This window comes from Trachypithecus francoisi, unplaced genomic scaffold (genome assembly GCF_009764315.1).
Source record: "Trachypithecus francoisi isolate TF-2019V2 unplaced genomic scaffold, Tfra_2.0 Lachesis_group4, whole genome shotgun sequence".
Taxonomy (NCBI): Eukaryota; Metazoa; Chordata; class Mammalia; order Primates; family Cercopithecidae; genus Trachypithecus; species Trachypithecus francoisi.
Genome location: NW_022681469.1, coordinates 67717789 through 67738853, shown reverse-complemented (window position 1 = coordinate 67738853; position 21065 = coordinate 67717789). Strand labels below are relative to the sequence as shown.

General features: G+C 34.1%; 2 protein-coding genes across 5 annotated transcripts in view; one reads left to right on the top strand and one right to left on the bottom strand.

Annotated features, from left to right (window-relative positions):
• Positions 1 to 21065, top strand: part of ABCB1 (ATP binding cassette subfamily B member 1) — a 220523-nt gene that overhangs the window by 68499 nt on the left and 130959 nt on the right. The window lies entirely within an intron of this gene.
• Positions 1 to 21065, bottom strand: part of RUNDC3B (RUN domain containing 3B) — a 205555-nt gene that overhangs the window by 182491 nt on the left and 1999 nt on the right. For all 4 annotated transcript variants that reach the window (XM_033193874.1, XM_033193877.1, XM_033193876.1 and 1 more), the window contains exon 2: positions 985 to 1100. In XM_033193874.1, the coding sequence (XP_033049765.1) occupies positions 985 to 1100 (116 nt within the window). The remainder of the gene's footprint in view (positions 1 to 984; positions 1101 to 21065) is intronic.

The window sequence follows — 21065 nt, the reverse complement described above, 5'->3', positions numbered from 1 at the left end:
ATTTTAGGAACCCCATTTTAAATTGCAGATGGATAAATGAATTCATATTTTTCCTCCGATGTTGTTTAAATTCAATCCTTTGCACTGGGCCCACAGTACTGCTCAACTCATTTAAACACTTATACTAAAACCTGGATGCTTTCACCATCAAAAAGTACAGAATAGAATTAATCTTCATATTACACCTGAGATTCTCATAAGTTATGCTACCAAAGCAAGTTACTACGACTGATGTGAACCTATATCATTAAGATTGTAAAGATAATAAAAAACTTAAGTGAAAATATATGATGATCAAGTTTGCTTTAGGAAGACCAGATAATAGGACTAATGTGATAAAGTTAGTACTTATTGTTACTAAGATTTATACTACACAATACTTCTTGATCTTTAGCAACTATATTTTATAGATCTTTTTAATTTAAAAAATCTAAAATTCAGGGAGAATATAGCTCCCATGTTCCCCTTTAAATTGTTAAGAAAATTATATTTCTAATGTAAGTATACTTTTTGATTTAAGAAAACCAAAGCCAAGCATGTCTCTTACATACCTCTTTTTAAACCTACTACCTGCTAAAATATTTACAAAGATACTTGTTTAAGAAAGTAGATGCTAAACAAATAAACATAATGCCTGGAATGCTTCTTTGTAAATTGATTAAAACACCATCAAGTAACCTTTGGGATGGGCTTCCTTTCAATTTAAGCTTTTATTTTAATTACGTATGGAAAGCCACTTTTCTCCTTGTATGTGGCAATTAATACAACATTTTCAATGCATCCCACAAATAGGTATAAATCTGAGAACAGAGGCTCTTTTGTAGTCACACAGGCCAACAGATTTGACATTCTGATATCAGGTTTATGTTTCTCACATTGTAGAATGTTGGCTATCTAAGTCACACAGACTGCATGATTTCTAAAATTTCAAGCTTATCATAAAGACAGCTGGTGGGAGAATAAATAGTACATTAGTGCTTTTACCTTTTAGCCGGTGGCTTAAAATCTGTTCCAAAATAGCTGCAAAATTGTTAAATTCAGGAGAAGAATCATCAATTGTCTCAAAGCAAGACCGATCAATCAGGGTCTTCACAGAAAACCTATGAAAAAAAGATTATTGTTGCTTTTAGGTAGAGTTGATTAATTCCCTAAGTATGAAAAAAATGGGAGGAAGGCAATTTGGGGAAAACTTGTAAAAATATTTTATAAGAATATAACTTCTGAAAAACCCCATTTATTCAAATTTATTCTGTAAATGGAAATTTTTACAGAAAGAGGGGTCTTTTTATTGATATATTTCCTATCTCCTCTGGTCAGAATGTTTGTGTCCTCCCAAAATTCCTATGTTGATACCTAATCCCCAGAGCAATAGTATTAAGGGTTAGAGCCTTTGAGAAGTGGTTAGATAATGAGGGCAGAGCTTTCATGTACAGAATTAGTACTCTTATAAAAGAGGCCTGAGGGAGCTTGTTTGCCTCTTCTGCCATGTAAGGACACACAGAAGGTGTCATCTATGAAGAATGGGCTCTCACCAGACACTCAGTCTGATGGTGCCCCAATCTTGGCCTTCCCAGCCTGCAGAACTGTGAGCAATAAATTTCTGTTGTTTATAAATTACCTGGTTTAAGGTAATTTGTTAAAGCAGCCTGAAAGGACTAAGAGAGTATCTATTGACAAAACTAAGACTTAGAAATAGCTAATTGTCCCCACTAAAAACAAAATGTGACCTAACTAAATTAACTCCAAAATACTCAAAAACAATAATACCACTTGTAAGGAATTTGAGCTGCAGACTCAAATACTTTTGAGAGTTTCTGAGCACAAAACAGAATAAAATAGAAAGTGAGTATTAATGAGAAGAATACATCTGTATTAGTCTGTTCTCACACTGCTAATAAAGACTTACCCAAGACTGAGTAATTTATAAAGGAAAGAGATTTAATTGACTCACAGTTCTAACCCTCACAATCATGGTGGAAGATGAAGGAAGAATAAAGGGTTGTCTTATATGGCAGCAGGCAAGAAAGCATGTGTAGGGGAACTCCCCTTTATAAAACTATCAAATCTCGTGAGACTTATTCTCTACCACAAGAACAGCATGGGAAAGGCCCGCCCCCATGATTCAATTACCTACCACTGGGTCCCTCCCATGACACATGGGAATTATGGGAACTACAATTCAAGATGAGATTTGGATGGGGTCACAGACAAACCATTTCAACATCCAAAGTTTTTATGAGCTTATAAATAGCAAAACCTGCAAATCTGTAAAGTGTACTATATTTTTCCTTATCAGAATGTTCTTTGTCTGTATTTTTGACTGTCAAAAATCAATGTATTTTCCAAGTCTCAACTCAAATGTCATCTTCTCAATGGAGAATTATCCACCTGCATATTTCTAGCACAAACTAACATTTTATTTGTATTTATTTCCCTTAAGAGACAATTATGATTTATCTTACTGCTATCATTTGTTTTCCATCTTTATCTTATTAGAACACAATTCCTTCAGGCAGAAACATGCTTTCTGAACTATGTATCTCCCTCAGCACCTAAGACAATGCTTTGAACACTGTACTCAGTAGGTACCTGTTGATTTATTTGTAAGCTCTATTTTGAAAGAATAGCAAAGAAATGTTTAAACGTCCTATCACGGCAAGACCCAATATATAGTTTATGAGTTTTAACATGTGTAGATTCATATAATCACCATCAAAATCAGGATACAAAATAGTCCTGTCACCTCAAACAACTCCCTCATGCTCTTTACAGTCATATCCTATAAAGGATGGTATATGAGAGCCTAAGACAGTGGGGAATCAAGATGATAAGGGGAGCTGTTAAATGATTAGAAATAAAAACTATAAAGAAGATAAAAGAGAACAAGCTTTTTTTCAGGTTTTACTCTGATAGTTATGCTATTCAATCAGGACAGAAAATACAGGAGACAGGCATAAAGGGAAATATAGAAAGATTTGGGTTATATCTAGTATTTACCATACTAGAAATTGAACTAAAAGATTTTAAATACAGGCAGTCCTCACTTAGCACAGCAGTAGAGGACCATAACAATAACTCTGCAAGTTGAAACCATGCAAAATCATCTTTATAATTAAAAATTATAATTTTCCTGTGGCCTTTATAAATTTTTGTCAAAACATTAAAAACTTTCTTACAACCGGTTATATAGGGAAATGAAAAATAGTAAAACAGATTTATTTAGTACACTGTACTTCAAAACATTAGAAACATTGAGAATTTAAGTGTTTTACTTCTTTGTAACAAACTTATGAAGAGTAGTCTGAACAGTGCTTGCCTTCTTCTCATTTAGTGTAACTTAAGATACAGCGTAAGCCTCTTTTTCTGTCTTTTTGCAAACTGCCATATTTCTCAAACTAGCTTCCAATATATTTTCCTTTACACTTTCAATGCTGTGAAATACCTCTGAGAAGCCCTTTAATGTGAAGTGTTCTGTCGGTGTCACTTCCTCTGGTACATTTTCATCCTTTCTGTTGCAACCACATTCTTCATTTTTTTTTTTTTAATTATATTTTATGTCCTAGGGTACATGGGCACAATGTGCAGGTCTGGTACATATGTATACATGTGCCATGTTGGTGTGCTGCACCCATTAACTCATCATTTACATTAGGTGTATCTCCTAATGCTATCCCTCCCCTCTCCCCCTGCCCCACAACAGGCCCTGGTGTGTGATGCTCCCCTTCCTGCGTCCAAGCGTTCTCATTGTTCAATTCCCACCTATGAGTGAGAACATGCGGTATTTGGTTTTCTGTTCTTGCGATAGTTTCCAGCTGCATCCATGTCCCTACAATATTCAACATTCTTTCCTCATTTTTATATCAACATTTGCCTCCACTAAGTCCCCTTGGCTGTATATGTAGATTTTCTTAAATAGGAGAAACGTGCAAATTCCCATGATCAATAATTTATTCTGTAACTCCCTTTATGTTCATGCAAATCTCACTTTAAGCATTATCATTTTCCATTTTTTTTCTTTGAGACGGAGTCTCACTCTGTTGCCCAGGCTGGAGTGCAATGCTGCGATCTCAGCTCACTGTAAGCTCCGCCTCACCAGTTCACACCATTCTCCTGCCTCAGCCTCCTAAGTAGCTGGCACTACAGGTGCCCACCACCAAGCCCGGCTAATTTTTTGTATTTTTTTAGTAGAGCTGGGGTTTCACCATGTTAGCCAGGATGGTCCTGATCTCCTAACCTCGTGATCTGCCCGCTTTGACCTCCCAAAGTGCTGGGATTACAGGCGTGAGCCACCACACCCAGCTATCATTTTCCATTTCTTTTCTGTACTTTCATCTCTGCAAGTTGGCCAATTCACTGTTTTTGATTATCCATTTTCAGATGCATAGGGACCAATCCTAGACAGACTTTGAAAGAAGTGATATTACTTGTGTCTGATTATGATGTGTATTTGTTAGTTACATAGTGGTTTGTGGACTAAAGAGCCAGTGGCAAAATGTGTATCTTATGCAACTACTCACAGCTGAGTTACAGTGGTAATTCAAATTGAAACCATGTTACTAGGTAAGATTGCTGTTACTTAACTAAATTATGAAATACTGGAACCATGCAAAGTAAGAACTGCCTGTATTTATTTACTATTTACAAACAAAACAAATTCATTACATGCTGCATAAAAATATTTTTATGAAAATTGCATTTTCCAAAAGAAAAACATAGCAAGAATAGCACTGTTTACATGTTTGCAAATATCTTTAATGTGTTTAATATAAGACAATTAGATTACTACTTTTTTATCCAAGCTATTATAATAGCACACATTATGTAGCATCTGGAAAACTCTAGCATACACTTGTTAGAAAATGGGAATTTTTAATAAAAAAGACAAAGAAAATGACAATAATAACAACAACAAAAGAGAATGGGAATTTTAAAAGGCAAATAATGTCTTAGAATAGTTAAGAAAGTAATTTTGACCTTGTGGACCTCTGAAAGCATCCGGGTCCAGAAGTATACTTTCAGAAATGCCACCCTATGGCATTCTTGGTGTGTAATGAAATAACTCTCCTATGAAACTCGAATGATACAAATTATACACCATTATATATCTTTGGGATAATTGAGAATATAATCACTCAAATAATTTTCAGTCTTCTTTGGTTCAGATGAATAATCCTCATTGAGAAATGCTCAGACAGATTAATGTTCGACTACACAGTATTATCTACAACAGCAACTGGAGATCAGTAGAGTAAATTATCATGCAATAACGAGAAACAACATATAGGAAGTAACACTGATAAAATTAGTTTCTTGTACCTAAAGGATAGTCAAATTAGATAAATGCCAGATATAACGCATACTAAATGGATAGAAACAAAAAGATAAAAAGAAACTAGATTTAAAAGGGACTTTAAAACTTTTATTTCCTATGTCCATCTCAGTGACAATACGAGAATAATGCTGCCAATCCTTGGCAAACTTTTAATAAGAATAATCAGTACAATGTGTAGGAAAAGAAAATGAGAAATGTTTCTAAAATGAATAAATAAAAAGCACACAATCTCCACCTCCACCTTTGACCTAAACAGGAGGAAATTTCTGAATGCTTTTCTCTAATCTTCATTCAGTAGAATGGAATAAGAAAGTTAACTCTGCAACCAGATTGCTCAAGGAAGGAATAACCTACTGCTTGTAAAAATTACGCCAATTAAGATAGTAATGCACCTCCATAAAATAAACAGAAATTTATATTTGAAAACAAAATTAACAAAGTACTTAATTCATCAAAGATAAAAATCTAGGTTAGAACTCAATTTCCACCTTTAACAGTCGGATAAGATTTTAGTCACTATTGTTCTCCAGGAATAACACTAAATTACCTAACAAGCTATTTACTTTGTAAAATGTAGAGGGAAGAAAAAGCCATGGTTATTACTGCATATATTTTCATATCAAGAGACATATATGGATCAATCAGTGGTCAACAAAATGCACAAATATTTTTCTACGTTACCAGGTTACATTCTTACAGAAGATACTGTCTGCGTCATAAAAACATAAAATGTCAAATATCAGAGCACTACATTACTTTAAACTCAACAGCTAACTAAAAACTAAAGCAAAAGCAAAGTCCAAATATCCCAAAGCATATCCTTAGACACAATTTCTATGATTTTCAAGCAGAAAGATATTTAAGGGTGAGAAAGCATTACAAAAATTTCTACTATATCAAAGTCAGTAATGAAGAAAAATAATGTTCTCCAGCTTTGCTTCATCATTCACATCCTGCTCTCCTCCCTCCAACACAACCTAGAACTTCAGAAGGCAAATCAATCCCTTAGAGTCTATGCTTCACTTTCAGCTAACCGACTCTTCCCACTCAATACTCACTTCTCTAAAATCATATAGCTAGTCATGAGTATATGCCAGAGTAATGAGGATCTGTCCTCCATAACACAGTAACTAAGATGTGCTATAAAAATCAAACCTGTAAAAAGAATTTTAATATATCTAAGAAATATCACACAGATGCTGAGCTATTTCCTGATAATGATGACATTAATATTAGTCATCTGTTTCCTAAAACAGAATGATTTTTGAATCATGAAATGACAATTTGATGAATGTCTAAAAATATCAAATCAAGTCTAAGTAACAGCTTTTACATAAAAATTAAAAATCAAAAGTTTACATAAAAGAGACTTACAATTAAGATTTTGAAATGCAGTTTTTGAAAAGTCTCTATTTAAAAAGATTCTCTTTCCCACCTTCAAAGTTCAAGGAAATTTTTGTTAGCTTAGAAATAAGAAAGAATGGGCCGGGTATGGTGGCTCAAGCCTGTAATCCCTGCACTTTGGGAGGCTGAGGCAGGTGGATAACCTGAGGTCAGGAGTTCAAGACCTGCCTGGCCAACACGATGAAACTCCGTCTCTACCAAAAATACAAAAAATTGGCTGGGTGTGGTGGCGCATGCCTGTAATTCCAGTTACTCAGGAGGCTGAGGTAGGAGAATCACTTGAATCCAGGAGGTGGAGGTTGCAGTGAGCTAAGATCATGCCACTGCACTCCGGCCTGAGCAACAAGAGCAAAACTCCGTCTCAAACAACAAAAAAAGAATAATTGTGACTAAAACTTTAAAACCTAAGAAAGCATGAACTACCTTTTTCCCTTTGTCAACATAGCAAGAGAAATGAGAGAGTTACCAAAACTGTTTAAAACATATTAATTACATCCACATTACATTAATTCCTTCCATAGTTCATAGATTTGTAACATAATTATAATTAAAAATAATTTAAAAATTTTAAATGTGAGGACAAATCAAAAATAATTTTCTTAAATGTCTATAGTTTTTATTAAAAATTATTTTTACAGGGAAAATTCATCTTTAATATTAATGTTCTGCATTAATAATATATATATCCATATATACACAGAGGGAATAAGTAGAAAATAATTATATTCCTATCCCTTTACGACAAGCATATATTATTTGGTCATTTATCAAATATGCTTCAGAAAAAAATAAATGTTCAAATAAAATAGATTTTCTTATTATACCATGCTATATCCCTTTACATGGAATTATATCTGAAGATAACTAATGTACATGAAAACATCTAGAATCATCACATTTCAAAACTTAAAAGGGCTCACAAAGGTTAAAGCCATTAATAAGAGTGATGTTTTTAATAAAATGTAAGTATCCAAAATAGGAGACAGAGAACGCTCCACTATTTCAAACCAAATTTACAATATTCCTTATTATATGCCATTGCTTTTAATAGTCTCTAACAGAGGGGTGAGGTAATTATCCTCTGCCATTAAAATAACAGTCAGCATCGATGATCAACAAGAAGATGGCTTCCAAGAGATATGACACGATCCACACCACACACATAATATAAGCAGTGACTATAGGTGATAATAAGCACAATACTCAGAGGTAACTGTTCACTGGAAGACCTATTTGCTCTCTTATATTTTACATCACAAATACAAGAGAATGTTTCGGAATCAACAATTTGCAGGTCTGGGCACGGTGGCTCATGCCTGTAATCCCAACACTTTGGGAGGCCAAGGCAGGTGGATCATCTGAGATCAGAAGTTTGAGACCAGCCTGGCCAACATAGTGAAATCCCATCTCTACTAAAAATACAAAAGTTAGCCAGGTGTGGTGGTGCACACTTGTAGTACCAGCTACTCAGGAGGCTGAGGCAGGAGAATCACTTGAACCTGGGAAGAAGAGATCGCAGTGAGCCAAGATGGTGCCAACTGCATTTCAGCCTGGGTGAAAGAACGGAAACAAAGAAACAAACAAAAAAAGTAATTTCCCTTCTTTTTTCAAATATTATGAAACTTACAAATTCTCAGCCAGGCATGGTGGCTCACGCCTGTAATCCTAGCACTTTGGGAGGCTGAGGCAAGCAGATTGCCTGAGCTCAGGAGTCCGAGACTAGCCTGGGAAACATGGTGAAACCCTGTCTCTACTAAAATACAAAAAAAAAAAAATTAGCTGGGCATGGTGGTATGCACCTGTAGTCCCAGCTACCAGGGAGGCTGAGGCAGGAAAATTGCTTGAACCTGGAAGGCAGAGGTTGCAGTGAGCCCAGATCATACCACTGCACTCCAGCTTGGCAACAGAGCAAGACTCCCTGCCCCCCACCCACAAAAAAAAAAAAAAAAAAAAAAAAAGAATTCTCAAACATCATGTGTATTTTCCTCTTTATTTTCTAATATAATTTTAATCTATTTAAAATATTTTATAATGCGAAAAAATACCTTTCACATATCCTTTAAGAAGAGGTCTACAGACTGTTGTCCACAAGCCTAATGCAACTAGTCGCATGTTTTTGTAAATAAACTTTTATTGGAACCAAAAAAAGTCCCAACAATCTTCCCTGAAATTTGTACCCTGAAACATGAAACTCTCTTTGTGATATTTTATTATTTCAAAAAAAATTCACCCAATGTTAAAATCAACTTAAAAATAAAGGAAGAAAGCAGCGCCAGGTGTGGTGGCTCACACCTGTAATCCCAACACTTTGCAAAGCTGAGGCCACAGAGATGGCTTGAGGTCAGGAGTTTGAGCAACAAAGCGAGACCCCATCTCTATAAAGAAATTTAAAAATTAGCCAGGCATGGTGGAAATAGGCTGTTATTCTAAGCAACTCAGAAGGCTGAGGCAAGAAGATAACTCGAACCCAGGAATTCAAGGTTACACTGGGCTATGGTCATGCATCTGCACTCTAGCCTGTGTAACAGAGCAAGACCCTGTCTGTCTCTAAAAAGGGAAATTTTTAAAATTAAAGAGATGTGTATTTAAAATATTTTCTCAATCTGTACTGTCAAAATTTATTTTAAAAGAGAATTGTTAATCTAGACACTTAAGGATGGAAATACTCTATTATTAACATCTTGTATTGCTATATAAGCAGACTGATGACAGCAGATTGCCAAACACAAAAAATAACGTTAGAAGCACACTCTTAAAATAAAAAAGACAAACCTTTCCAAAAAGATTCATCTAAAATTAGTAAGTTATCAAACCAAGAAAACTTCCTATCTTAAAATAAATTGATTTAACCTCATATGAAAGAACTCCCAATTAAAATTATTTTAGTAAAGAACACTTTATATACTTGGATTACATATCCCTTGGGAATCTAACTGTTCTTTACACAAGAACAAATGAAAATATCCAAATAGAATACTTTAACATAAGTGAGCTTTCTAGTAAGCTAGACATTAAAAGCAGCAATAGAACAATACAAGAACAGAAAAAAACCATAACATATAGTGTTCATGGTTTATCAACACTAGAATGCTAAGAAAATGAAAGTTCCCAGTTTCTGTCTATGCAAACACACATATCAGCTGACTTATATCACGCACAATCAAGACAGCACAGTATTAAAAATATATATATGTTTTGAAACCAGATATATTTGGGTTTGAATTTTGGCCATGTTATCCTTAACTATAAAATAAATCTAATTTAAATAAAAATTATTATAATTAAAATTTCCATTATTAGTCATAAAGGCTGAATCTAATATTTTTCCTCCAAAAAGCATATTGGCCATGTATAAATTAAATATATTTTCTTATCATGTTAAGACATAGATGTTTTGTGGTAGATTTATTAAAATTTTAAATCGTTATTAATATTAATTTTGAGATTAGACCTGAAATATAACAGAACATTTGGTTCTGTAAATACTAAGATTTAAAAATCACAAAATCTAATGTTAAATATGAATCTTTGGGGGATACTGTTTTCCTAACCTCCTCTAAAGACAATCACCATCACTGGAGATAATAGACAATAAATCATTTTACCTAGCTAAAACAACAAAATATGTGCATTACATCCACTTTCTGTCTTTCATAAAGTATTTTCAAAACAGTATGTATTTTGGAGGATTTGTTTTTGAATGTGCAATCTAGTATCAGAGTGAAAGAGGAAGGCAGGGAAGAAGAGCTCTTTCATTTAGTGCACATTCAGCTGTTGGCCAGCTTTCGGTAAACAGTAGTTACTGTGATTGTTTACTGTCGCCCCCAAATCAGAGTGCATTTTGTTGTTTTGGCTTGTTGGAGGAAGGGTGCTAGAAAATATACCAAATCTAAGCTGAAAATCCTGAAAGGCCAGGAGCAAACTGTAGGTTGTTCAAGACTAACCATGGTTAAAACCCAGTCTGGATTCAGCACAGTCCCTGACTGGATGAAAGCAATCAGCTACTACTCTATCTCTGGAGGAAGATGAACACTAGTAAAGCAAAGTGGGCATTAACCTACACTATTGACTGTGGGTACTAGTAAACTGTTGGTGATAGCTTTCTAAAATTGAATGGTGCATTCCATCTGTTTACTCCACTGTGGTCTATTTCTATTGTATACTATGTTCTTATGAATACTTTGACACATAATAGTTGACAAAAGGGTAAACATGATAGTACTAAAAGAACAACAAAAGTATTAAAGAACTTAATAAATACTATGTGGCATTCAATAACATTCCAGATGTGACAAAAGATAGGACTACATGACAAAGAAAGGAGTAAGAGAGAGAAAAAACAGACCATAAAAGAAGATATAAAGATAATTCAAAATTCTAAATTAATAAGAACTTTAAGATAAATGTGATTAACATGTTCAAGAGACTAAAAGAAATGAAGGACACAGGTAAAAAGATAGGTTTTTAAAATCAGAGGGTTAGAGTCTATTTTAAAAAATGAAATAAAAATTCTAGAACTACCTGAAATTAAAAACTCATTCAATGGATTAAACAGTAGAATAGACACAGCATAAGACATAATTAATGAACTAGAAAAAGAAGTCAATAGAAAACATACAAGCTGAAGCATAAAGAGAACAAGAATAGAAACCATGGGAAAGAATATGAATCAAGTGAGGCCTGGTAAATTTTAACATAATGTAATTGGAGTGTAAAAAGATAATGGAGACACACATGGTGACTCATGTCTGTCTTCCCAACACTTTTAGAGGCTGAGGCAGGAGGACCGCCTGAGGCTAGCAGTTCGAGACCAGCTGGGCAACACAGCGAGATCCTGTATCTACAAATTAAAAAAAAAAAATAGCTGGGTGTGGTGGTGCATGCCTGCAGTCCTAGCTACTCAGGAGGCTGAGTATGTTTTAGGATAGGGGGAATAAATGGTTCTAACACTATTGAAAAAGCAGTAAAAGTTATAATTTGCATTAGACTGTAATAAATCAAAGGTAACTGCCAGAAGAATAGAAATATATATAAACATATATAAAGAAATGGAATATATGACTCACAAGTTCACAAAGTAAAAAACTGGAATCATGGAATAAATGGAACTATAAAAATATTAATATTTAAGATGGCAAGAAAAGAGAAAAAAGCAAACATACAATGAACAGTAAGATAGTTATAAATCCAAATATAATACTAATAACATTAATTAAAATGGGCTAAATAACTAAAAGACTAAGGCTATCAGACTAGATAAAACGCAAAATTCAATCCTATCTTACCTACAAGGACACTCTAAATATAAGAGCCCAGAAATGGCAAAAGTGAAAGTAAAAGATGGAAAAAGAGACATCATATGAACATTAATAAAAGAAAGCTATTATAACTGTATTGATAGCAGATAAAACAGACTTCAAGGTAGTAGCACTGTTAGAGATAATGAGGGACATTTCATGATTAAAATGAATCAAACTACTAGGAAGAGACCACAATTCTAAATTGCCATAAAACTAGTAATAAAACAAAATATTTATAATAAAAATGACAAAACTAAAAGGAGAAACAAAAATCTACAGTCATAGAGGTAGACTTTAACACATCTCTCTCAATACTAAATAGTATACAAAAAAAAAAGAAAGAATACAGAGGATATGAACAAGGCAATTAAAACACTAACTTAACTGACATATATAAATCGTGCAATCAACAATGACACAATACACATTATTTCCAAATGCATATGAAATATACGTTGAAATTAACCATATACTGCATCATGAAGCAAGCATCGACAAATTTCAAAAGCTTGAAATCTTTCAGAATATGTTCTCTGCACAACAGAATTCATTCGAAATCAACAAATAAAAGATAACTAAAAAACCTTCAACTGTTTGAAAGTTAGACAACAGATTTTTAAATAAACAGGAGTCGACAGAGTAAATTAACAAAGTCCTAACATGAGTTGACAGAGAAAATCAACAAAGTCAAATGCTGTTTTTTGAAAAAGTTGGTAAAATTAATAAATGCCTAGCAAAATAAATGGGGAAAATGGAGATTATAATATCAGGAAAGAAAAATGGGAAATCACTACAGATCTTTCAAATAATAGAAAGACATTAAGAGGATATTAATAAAACTCTTAGCAAAAAAAAAAAATTGACAATATAAATGAAATAGGTATGGTCCATGAAAAACCTACTGAAACTCATACCAGAAGACACAGGAAATCTGAATTGTTCAGTATTTATTAAATGAATTGATTCCGTTACTAAATGATTTCCCACAAAGACAATTTGCGGTTCACATTGCTTCCCTGGTGAATTCTTCCAAATGTTTAAGAAAGAAATAATAACAGTCTTACAGAAACTGTTCTACAGAACAGGGGAGGGAAATGCATACACACACACACACACACACACACACACTTCCCAACTTGTTTTATAAAGCCAAATAACCTTAATGACAAAACCAGACAAGAACATTATAAGAAAGGACGATTACATACCAATCTCTACCATGAATAAATATGCAAAAATCCCAAAGAAATTATTAACTCCCTGAATGCAAAGATATTTCGAAAAGACAATACATCACAACTCATTGTTTTTTTATTCCAGAGTGGTTTAACATGCAAAAGTCAACATAATTCACTATGAAAACAATAAAAGGGAGAAAAATCATGTTTATTTTGAAAGCCCCAAAAAAACTTAATAATACAATAATCAGCACCCATTTATGATAAAAATTATCAGCAATTTTGAAATAGAAAAGAACTAAGAAAAACCTACTGCAAACATCCTATTTAATAATAAACTTTTGAATGTTTTCTGCGACACTGCATTAGTGGTCCTAGCCAGTGCAATAAGACAAAAAAGAAAAGCCATAAAGATTGAAAAAGGAAGAAATAAAATAGGCAGATGACATGACTGTGTACTCAGAAGAAAAATTTTTAACTACAAAAAATCTGTTAGAATTAATAAAGAAATCTGGTAAGACTGCTAGATATAAGACCAGTATTTCAAAAGGTCAAGTTTATATCGATAAACCAACAACCACAAGAAAATGAAAAGTTTTCAATGATTTCAGTTACCATAATACAAAAATATATCAAATATGCAAGAATAAATCTAATAAGCGATTTAAAATATCTATATATGCAAAACTACATTATTGACAAAAATTCTAGAATATTTAAACATATAAAGAAATAGATTATGTTCATGGGTTGCATGTAAGTCTTAATATTATAAAGATGACAGCTTTCCCAAAACTGATTTATAGTATCAGTACAAGCTTAATAAAAATCCCAGAAAAAAATTTTAACAGAAATTGACAAGTTGATTCTAAAATTTAGTTTGTAAAAGGCCAAGAATAGCCAAGATAATCTTGAAAAACAAAGCTAGAAAACTTGTATTATCAAACATCAAGGCATAATATAAAGTTATAGGTATTATTTTAGTATGATACTAGCTCAGGATAGACAAATAGACTATTGGAAAAAAGAAAGTCTAGAAATAGACCACAAATTATCCAGTCACCTAAGATAAATGTGATGCTTGAGTGTAGTGGAGAAAGTATGGTTGACACAGTTTGGCTATGTCCCCACCCAAATCTCATCTTGAAATGTAGTTGCCATAATCCCCACATATCATGGGAGGGAGCTGATGGGAGGTAATTGAACCATAGGGATGGTTTCCCCCATGCTAGTCTCATGATAGTGAGTAAGTGCTCATGAGAGCTGATGGTTTTATAAGGGGCTTCCCCCTTTGCTTGGTTCTCATTCTTCTCTCTCCTGCTGCCTTGCAAAGAAGGACATGTTAGATTCCCCTTCCACCATGCTTGTAAGTTTCCTGAGGCCTCCCCAGCCCTGCAGACCCGTGAATCAATTAAACCTCTTTCCTTCATAAATTACCCAGTCTCGGATATGTCCTTATAGCAGCATGAGAACAGACTAATACAATGGTCTTTCTTTCCAATAAATGGTACCAGGTCAGTTGATTTTCCTTAAGGGAAATATTGAATCTTGACCCCTGTACTTCACACCATAAATAAACTACAGATGAATTGTTGATATAAATGTAAAAATAAAACAATAAAGCTTTAGAAGAAAAAAAGAATATTTTCATTACTTTGGAGTAGGCTGGCTTCTTAAAGACATTACAATAAACATTAGCCATGAAGGAAATGTACGGGCCATTTTCCAATCAGAAATTTCTATTCATCAAAACGTACGACAGAGTGAAAAATAAAGCCACCAAATGGAAGACATTTGCATTACACATATCCAAGAAAAGATTCCCATACAGAATGTACAAAGAACTACACAAGTAAAATATAAACAAAAAGCAGAGATTCCAGTTGCTAAGTGACTTGAATTGACATTTCATGAAAGCAAATCTCCAAGTGGCCTACAGACTTACAGAAAGGTGCTTGACTTCATTAGACATCAAGAAAATGCAAACTAAAACCACCATGTGACACCCCAACAGACATAGAAGATTGGCTAAAATGAAAGAAAATTTCAAGCATTAGTTAGGATACAGAAAACTGGAACTCCTACACACACTGCTCAGTAGTATGAGTGTTGGTACAACTCCTTTTGAAAACTTTCATATCTACTGAAGCTGAATATCTGCATGCCATATGACTCATCAATTCTACTCCAAGATAATATCTGACAGAAAAATGTACATATTGTCACCAAAATAAATATGAATGAATATTTAGTTAGTAGTAATCAAAAAGTGGAAGCAACTCAAATGACAATCAGCGACAGAATGGAAATATTGTGGTATATTCATCCAATGGAATAAGACACAGCAATGAAAATGAACAAAGTACAGCAACATGCAACAAAACGGATGAACCTTGCAAACATAATGCTGAACAAAATAAGCTAAACACAAAGTTATATACCATAGTACTCCATTCATTTAAAATATTTAAAAAGGCAAAACAAACCATGGTGTTAAAAACCAGGAGAGTAGTTATCCTTAATATGGGTATGAACTAGAAGAAAGCAAGGAGGAGGTCTTGATACTTGAACAGTTCTTTCTCTTGACCTGGGTGCTAGTTACAACATTGTGCCCTACCACAAAAAATGAAAGTTATGTTATGTATGCTTTTCTATATGGAAAGTATAAGTCAATAAAAATTTATATTAAAAGAAGAGTGGCATAGTAGAGCTAGAAGTAAGGCTAAAAATATTATCACAATGTCCTACATATCTCGTAGAGGTTGACTACAGACTTGACACTAAGATTTCTAACAGCTGCATGAGAAAAATATGAAGTTGTCAGTTATACATTCATTTGTGTCCAGTAGATACAAATAAATCAATTGCTTGAAAATACAAATTGCTGGCACTAAACATAGAGATTTCTCACAGAAGTCTTCACAAAAAAGAAGCCCGTTTTGATATAATAATGTCCTTGACAATAACTTCAAGACCCTCTGTGACAGATTCTTATGATGACCTTCAATGCAGACTGATGGAATCTTTCCAATATATAACTGGGTAAAAGCAATTGGGGATAGAAGAGTGTGGAGCAATGCAGTCTACATACCCAATTCTCTCTGATGCTTTGGACTGACCCAGGGATATATTTTATAAACCTGTAAGAGGGAATAGAAGAGTGGGTAAGCTTCAAACATTCCCCCTTGAATATCATCTCTCAACTGAAATTTTGACAATTATCAAGCAGCAGAGTTAAAATAAATACCCCCTAGTAAAGGACTGGGGGATAGCTAGTCTCTGTTGTCAATTAATATGAATGCAGTTTGGTTGGGGGAAGAGATAATGACCTTTTGTGAATGTTGAAATGTCTACTCTAGGACTAGTAGTTTAAAAGAGGATCATCCTACCTCCATTGTAAGCATCTACTAATTAGAGCATGAATAATCCTTAGAAATATTTAATAATACTGAACCTGCTTCCAAGGTATATAACTAATGCTGAATCCAAACCCAAAGTTCTACTACATATAAAATGACTAAAAGAGCTTTAGCCAAAAATATTATAATCACTATAGCCAAGGTATGAATAGTCTTATGAGGCATACTCAAGCAAATAGTAAAAAAAAAAAAAAAAAAAGGAAATCACTGGATTCAAAGTTTGTTTGTTTGTTTGTTTGTTTTTTGTTTGTTTGTTTTGAGACAGAGTCTCACTCTTTCTCCAAGGCTGGGGTGAAGTTGTGCAGTCTCGGCTCACTGCAACCTCCACCCCGGGGTTCAAGCAATTCTCCTGCCTCAGTCTCCCGAGTAGCTGGAATTACCGGTGCCTCCCACCCCACAGCACACCCAGCTAATGTTTATATTTTTAGTAGAGATGGGGTTTCACCATGTTGGCCAGGCTGATCTCGAACTCTTGACCTCAGGTGATCCATCCGCCTTGGCCTCCCAAAGTCCTAGGATTACAGGTGTGAGCCACCATGCCTGGCCAACAGATTTAAAGTTCTTTAAAGGATTATGCTGCAATCCATATATGATTGGTCTGCCCCCATCAAATGACATGTTGAAATTTGATCCCCAATGTGATGGTGTTGGGAAGTGGGGCCTAGCAGGAAATGTTTGGGTAATCATGGGGGTGGATACCTCATGAATGGCTTGGTACTCACCTCCCAGTAGTGAGCCAGTTCTCACTCCAGCAAGGCTGGACTGGTCTCAAGGGAGAATGGACCAGATCCTAGAAGAGTAGGTTGATACAAAACCAGGATGCCCCTTGGGTTTGGTCTCTCTTCACATCTGCCTGCTTCCCCTTTGACTCTCTCCACCAATGTCTGATGAAGCACAAAAGCCCTCACCAGAAGCTCAGCAGACGCTGAGGCCACGGTTCTTGCACAACCTACAGAACCATGAGCTAAATAAATCTCTTTTCTTTATAAACCACCCAGCCTCGGGTATTACTTTATAGCAACACAAAACAGGATAAGACAGATTTTATTGTCATTAATATTCAATAACATTTCACATATCTGCATTTCTCCCACCAAGTTCAAGCACAGAATAGACAGTTTTTCTGTTTAGTTAGCAACTAGAATGTTAAGAAGTTCAGAGTTCTAAAGCTCACTAAACTTAACTCAGGCCTCTGGGTGCTTTTAAAAAAAATTAATAAATAAACATTTGAAAAGTTTAGTTACATATTTTCCTAGGTCACAACAAATTATAATCGGCAAGTCAGAATGGGAAGTACAAAGAAAAGAACTGCTAGAAATAGAAAGAGTTGTAAGAAATAACAAATAACTTGATAGGAAGAAACAGAAGGATGCAAAAGCTTAAAGAACTCCAAACACATAATCTTCTGGGGCCATTTAGGCAAAAGCTCTATACGCCACAAGAGTCTCCAAGGACAACCACTGCACAGTGGGCATAGTCATAGAGGCAGATTCAGAGTAAAGTCATCAATAAGGATTACATTATTCTATGTATAGTCTTTTTCAAGAAGGCAGGGAAAAGTGTAATTTTTTTTTAAAAGCAATTCATCCAAAATATTGTAAATACTATGTGTTGTGGATTAAATTTGCACACTTAAATAAATCTCAGTTATACAAATCCTGCACTCCAAAATAAATGCTAAGCACTACAGTTGATGGAGGATTTTAAACTTAACTCCAATATTAGTTATGTATAAAAATATAAGCTTCTCATTCCCTGACTATAATGGAAAAACTGAGCTGCTAATGTAATTTGAAATAATATTCAAGTTATGAAATATCATGACCTATAGAAAACTAAGACTATGCATATGTTATTAAAAACACTTGAATTGTGAAATCATCATTTGTCTCCACCATGCTTATCACAATACTCCTTATATTCCTCTTACTAGTTCTTCCTAGCCACAAAACAGGAAAATTACGACTTTGCATGGGAAGTTTCTCTTAAAAGTATTGACTTAAAAGTTTGACAAGTGTTAGTTAGAAATGTGTATATGTGTATATTTTAATAATTTGCTCATAAGACATTGTTAAGTCATAGAAAGAGAACTTAGATTTTAATTCTCTGCCACCAAAACTAAAATCAAAGGAATATATAAGGTTTTCTGTAAACAATGAAGCTTATAAAGGACAGAAGAATGACTAATATCTGATTATGGATAAAAATGCAAGTTTTAAAAATCTGAAGGGCTTTAACAACTTAATTTTCTGAAGTTCTAAACGATAGAGAATATACAGGGAAAATACTAGTTGGTTCTCAGAGCCAAAGTCAAGTGTATGAATATTTTGAAGTTGAGTGTGTAAGATTTGGAGTCCTCAAATGACCTACTATCTCTTCACCAAAATCTATGAAAAATATGATAAAACAGTACTTATCTGATGAAATAAGGACCATGCAAATGTTTTTAGTGTATGACATGTAAATGTTCACTAAAAAAACTGATGAATTACATATACATACATGTATACAATCACAATGAGAAAAAATTCAGATCAGCTCTTTATCTGACTATCTTATCTATCCAAACAACCCATTTTCAAAGTTCAAAACCATATACTGCACTTGAATAATGCTTTAAACATAAAGATTGTGTACTCATATAATAAGACCTTAAACTTAACCTGAGATAACACCTAAATTGTTTAAGGGGTAAGGTAAAACATTACTGTGTAAGTATAAGTGGATACACTAGAATGATATATGCTGGTGACTTTTTATTTTTTTGGTTTTGCAAATGGTTCAGTTTTTCCAGAACATCAGCAGAGAATTACAAAATGAAAGGCAGTCCAAAATGTTTTTGTTTATAAAGAAAAATGGACATACTTTAGTTATAATAAACATTTATCTTATCATTATTACCCTGCTCATATTTGGAAAAATTCAAAACTAAATATAAACATATTTTGCTTGGAGGCCATTATTAATTTTAGGCCTATAATTGAAGGTTAACAGTGATCTAGTCCAATATTATTTTACAGACAACAAAAATGAACAAATGGAAAGGCTGCATGGCTTGTAAAAGTGCACACTAGTTAATGATAAAGTGAACCTTGAACCCAGTTATATTTCCACCAAACCAAATCATCTCTGATTTGAGATATAAAAATAAAAAAAGAAGCCGGGCGCACGGTGGCCAACGCCTGTAATCCCAGCACTTTGGAGGGCCAAGGCGGGCGGATCACGAGGTCAGCAGATGGAGACCATCCTGGCTAATACGGTGAAACCGCGTCTGTACTAAACAGAATACAAAAAATTAGCCAGGCGTGGTATAGGGCGCCTGTAGTTCCAGCTACTTAGCAGGCTGAGGCAGGAGAATGGTGTGAACCCGGGAAGTGGAGCTTGCAGTGCGCCATGATAGCGCCACCGCTCTCCAGCCTGGGTGACAGAGCGAGACTCCATCTCAAAAATAAAAAATAAAGAAACAAAAAATAAAAAAAGAATTCATAAGAGACATGAGTGAAATACCCAGGGTTTGGTGACTCTGGAAAGCAAACTAGCAATAAATGCATAAATGCTGCTTTATTCATTTTTCTTAATTTGTCATGCGGCTTCTTAAAATGTACACATGGCCTATAGTGACTTTCTTCCAAAAAGTAAAAGTCATTCAGATAAAGCCTATCATATAGACCCCATTACTACACATGGATAATTTACATGCACCATCAACCATTTGGATCTGAAGATCAGCCTTAATATTATCCGTATAAATAACTATACAAATGAAATCCAGAGCAGAAACCGCAATTTATTTTAGCTATTACACTAAATCTATGTGTAAACTGTAACTAAAGTTAGCATATACTCATTTCACAGTGGAAAATAATAATGTAAATTACAATAATGAAAACACAACTAATACAGAGAGTTGTCCCCAGAAATCAGTGTGACATTCCTAAAATTTCTTAAAGATAATTTAAAATTTAATTTAAATAAGGTTGAAATACAAATCCTTTTCTTTTCAACTGTCTCTGATAAGGGCACAAATGGTCATCACATGATCTAAAACCAGTCAAGATAAAAATGGAGAAGCAAAAGGAACAGTAGCCATCATTGCATTTATTCATTCAATAAATATGTTTTGAGTATCAGATGCTATATCGAGAATTTGAAGAAAAAAAAAAGACTAAGCAAAAAGCAGATAGAATCATTGCCCTTGTGAAGTTTAACAAAAGCTGATAGAGCTTTTATTAAATGTTACCCCCCAAGAAGCACTGTATATGTTGAAACTACCCTTATTTTTAAAGCAGTTTTTAATGTCTGTATATTATGGTTAAGAAAATCAGCCTTGCTTATTGTTCCATTTACCCACTTTAAAAATACTTACTTATACTTTAAAAAACCTAACAGCCTATTTGTCTCAAAAAGTTACATCCTAGACAGTACAAATGGT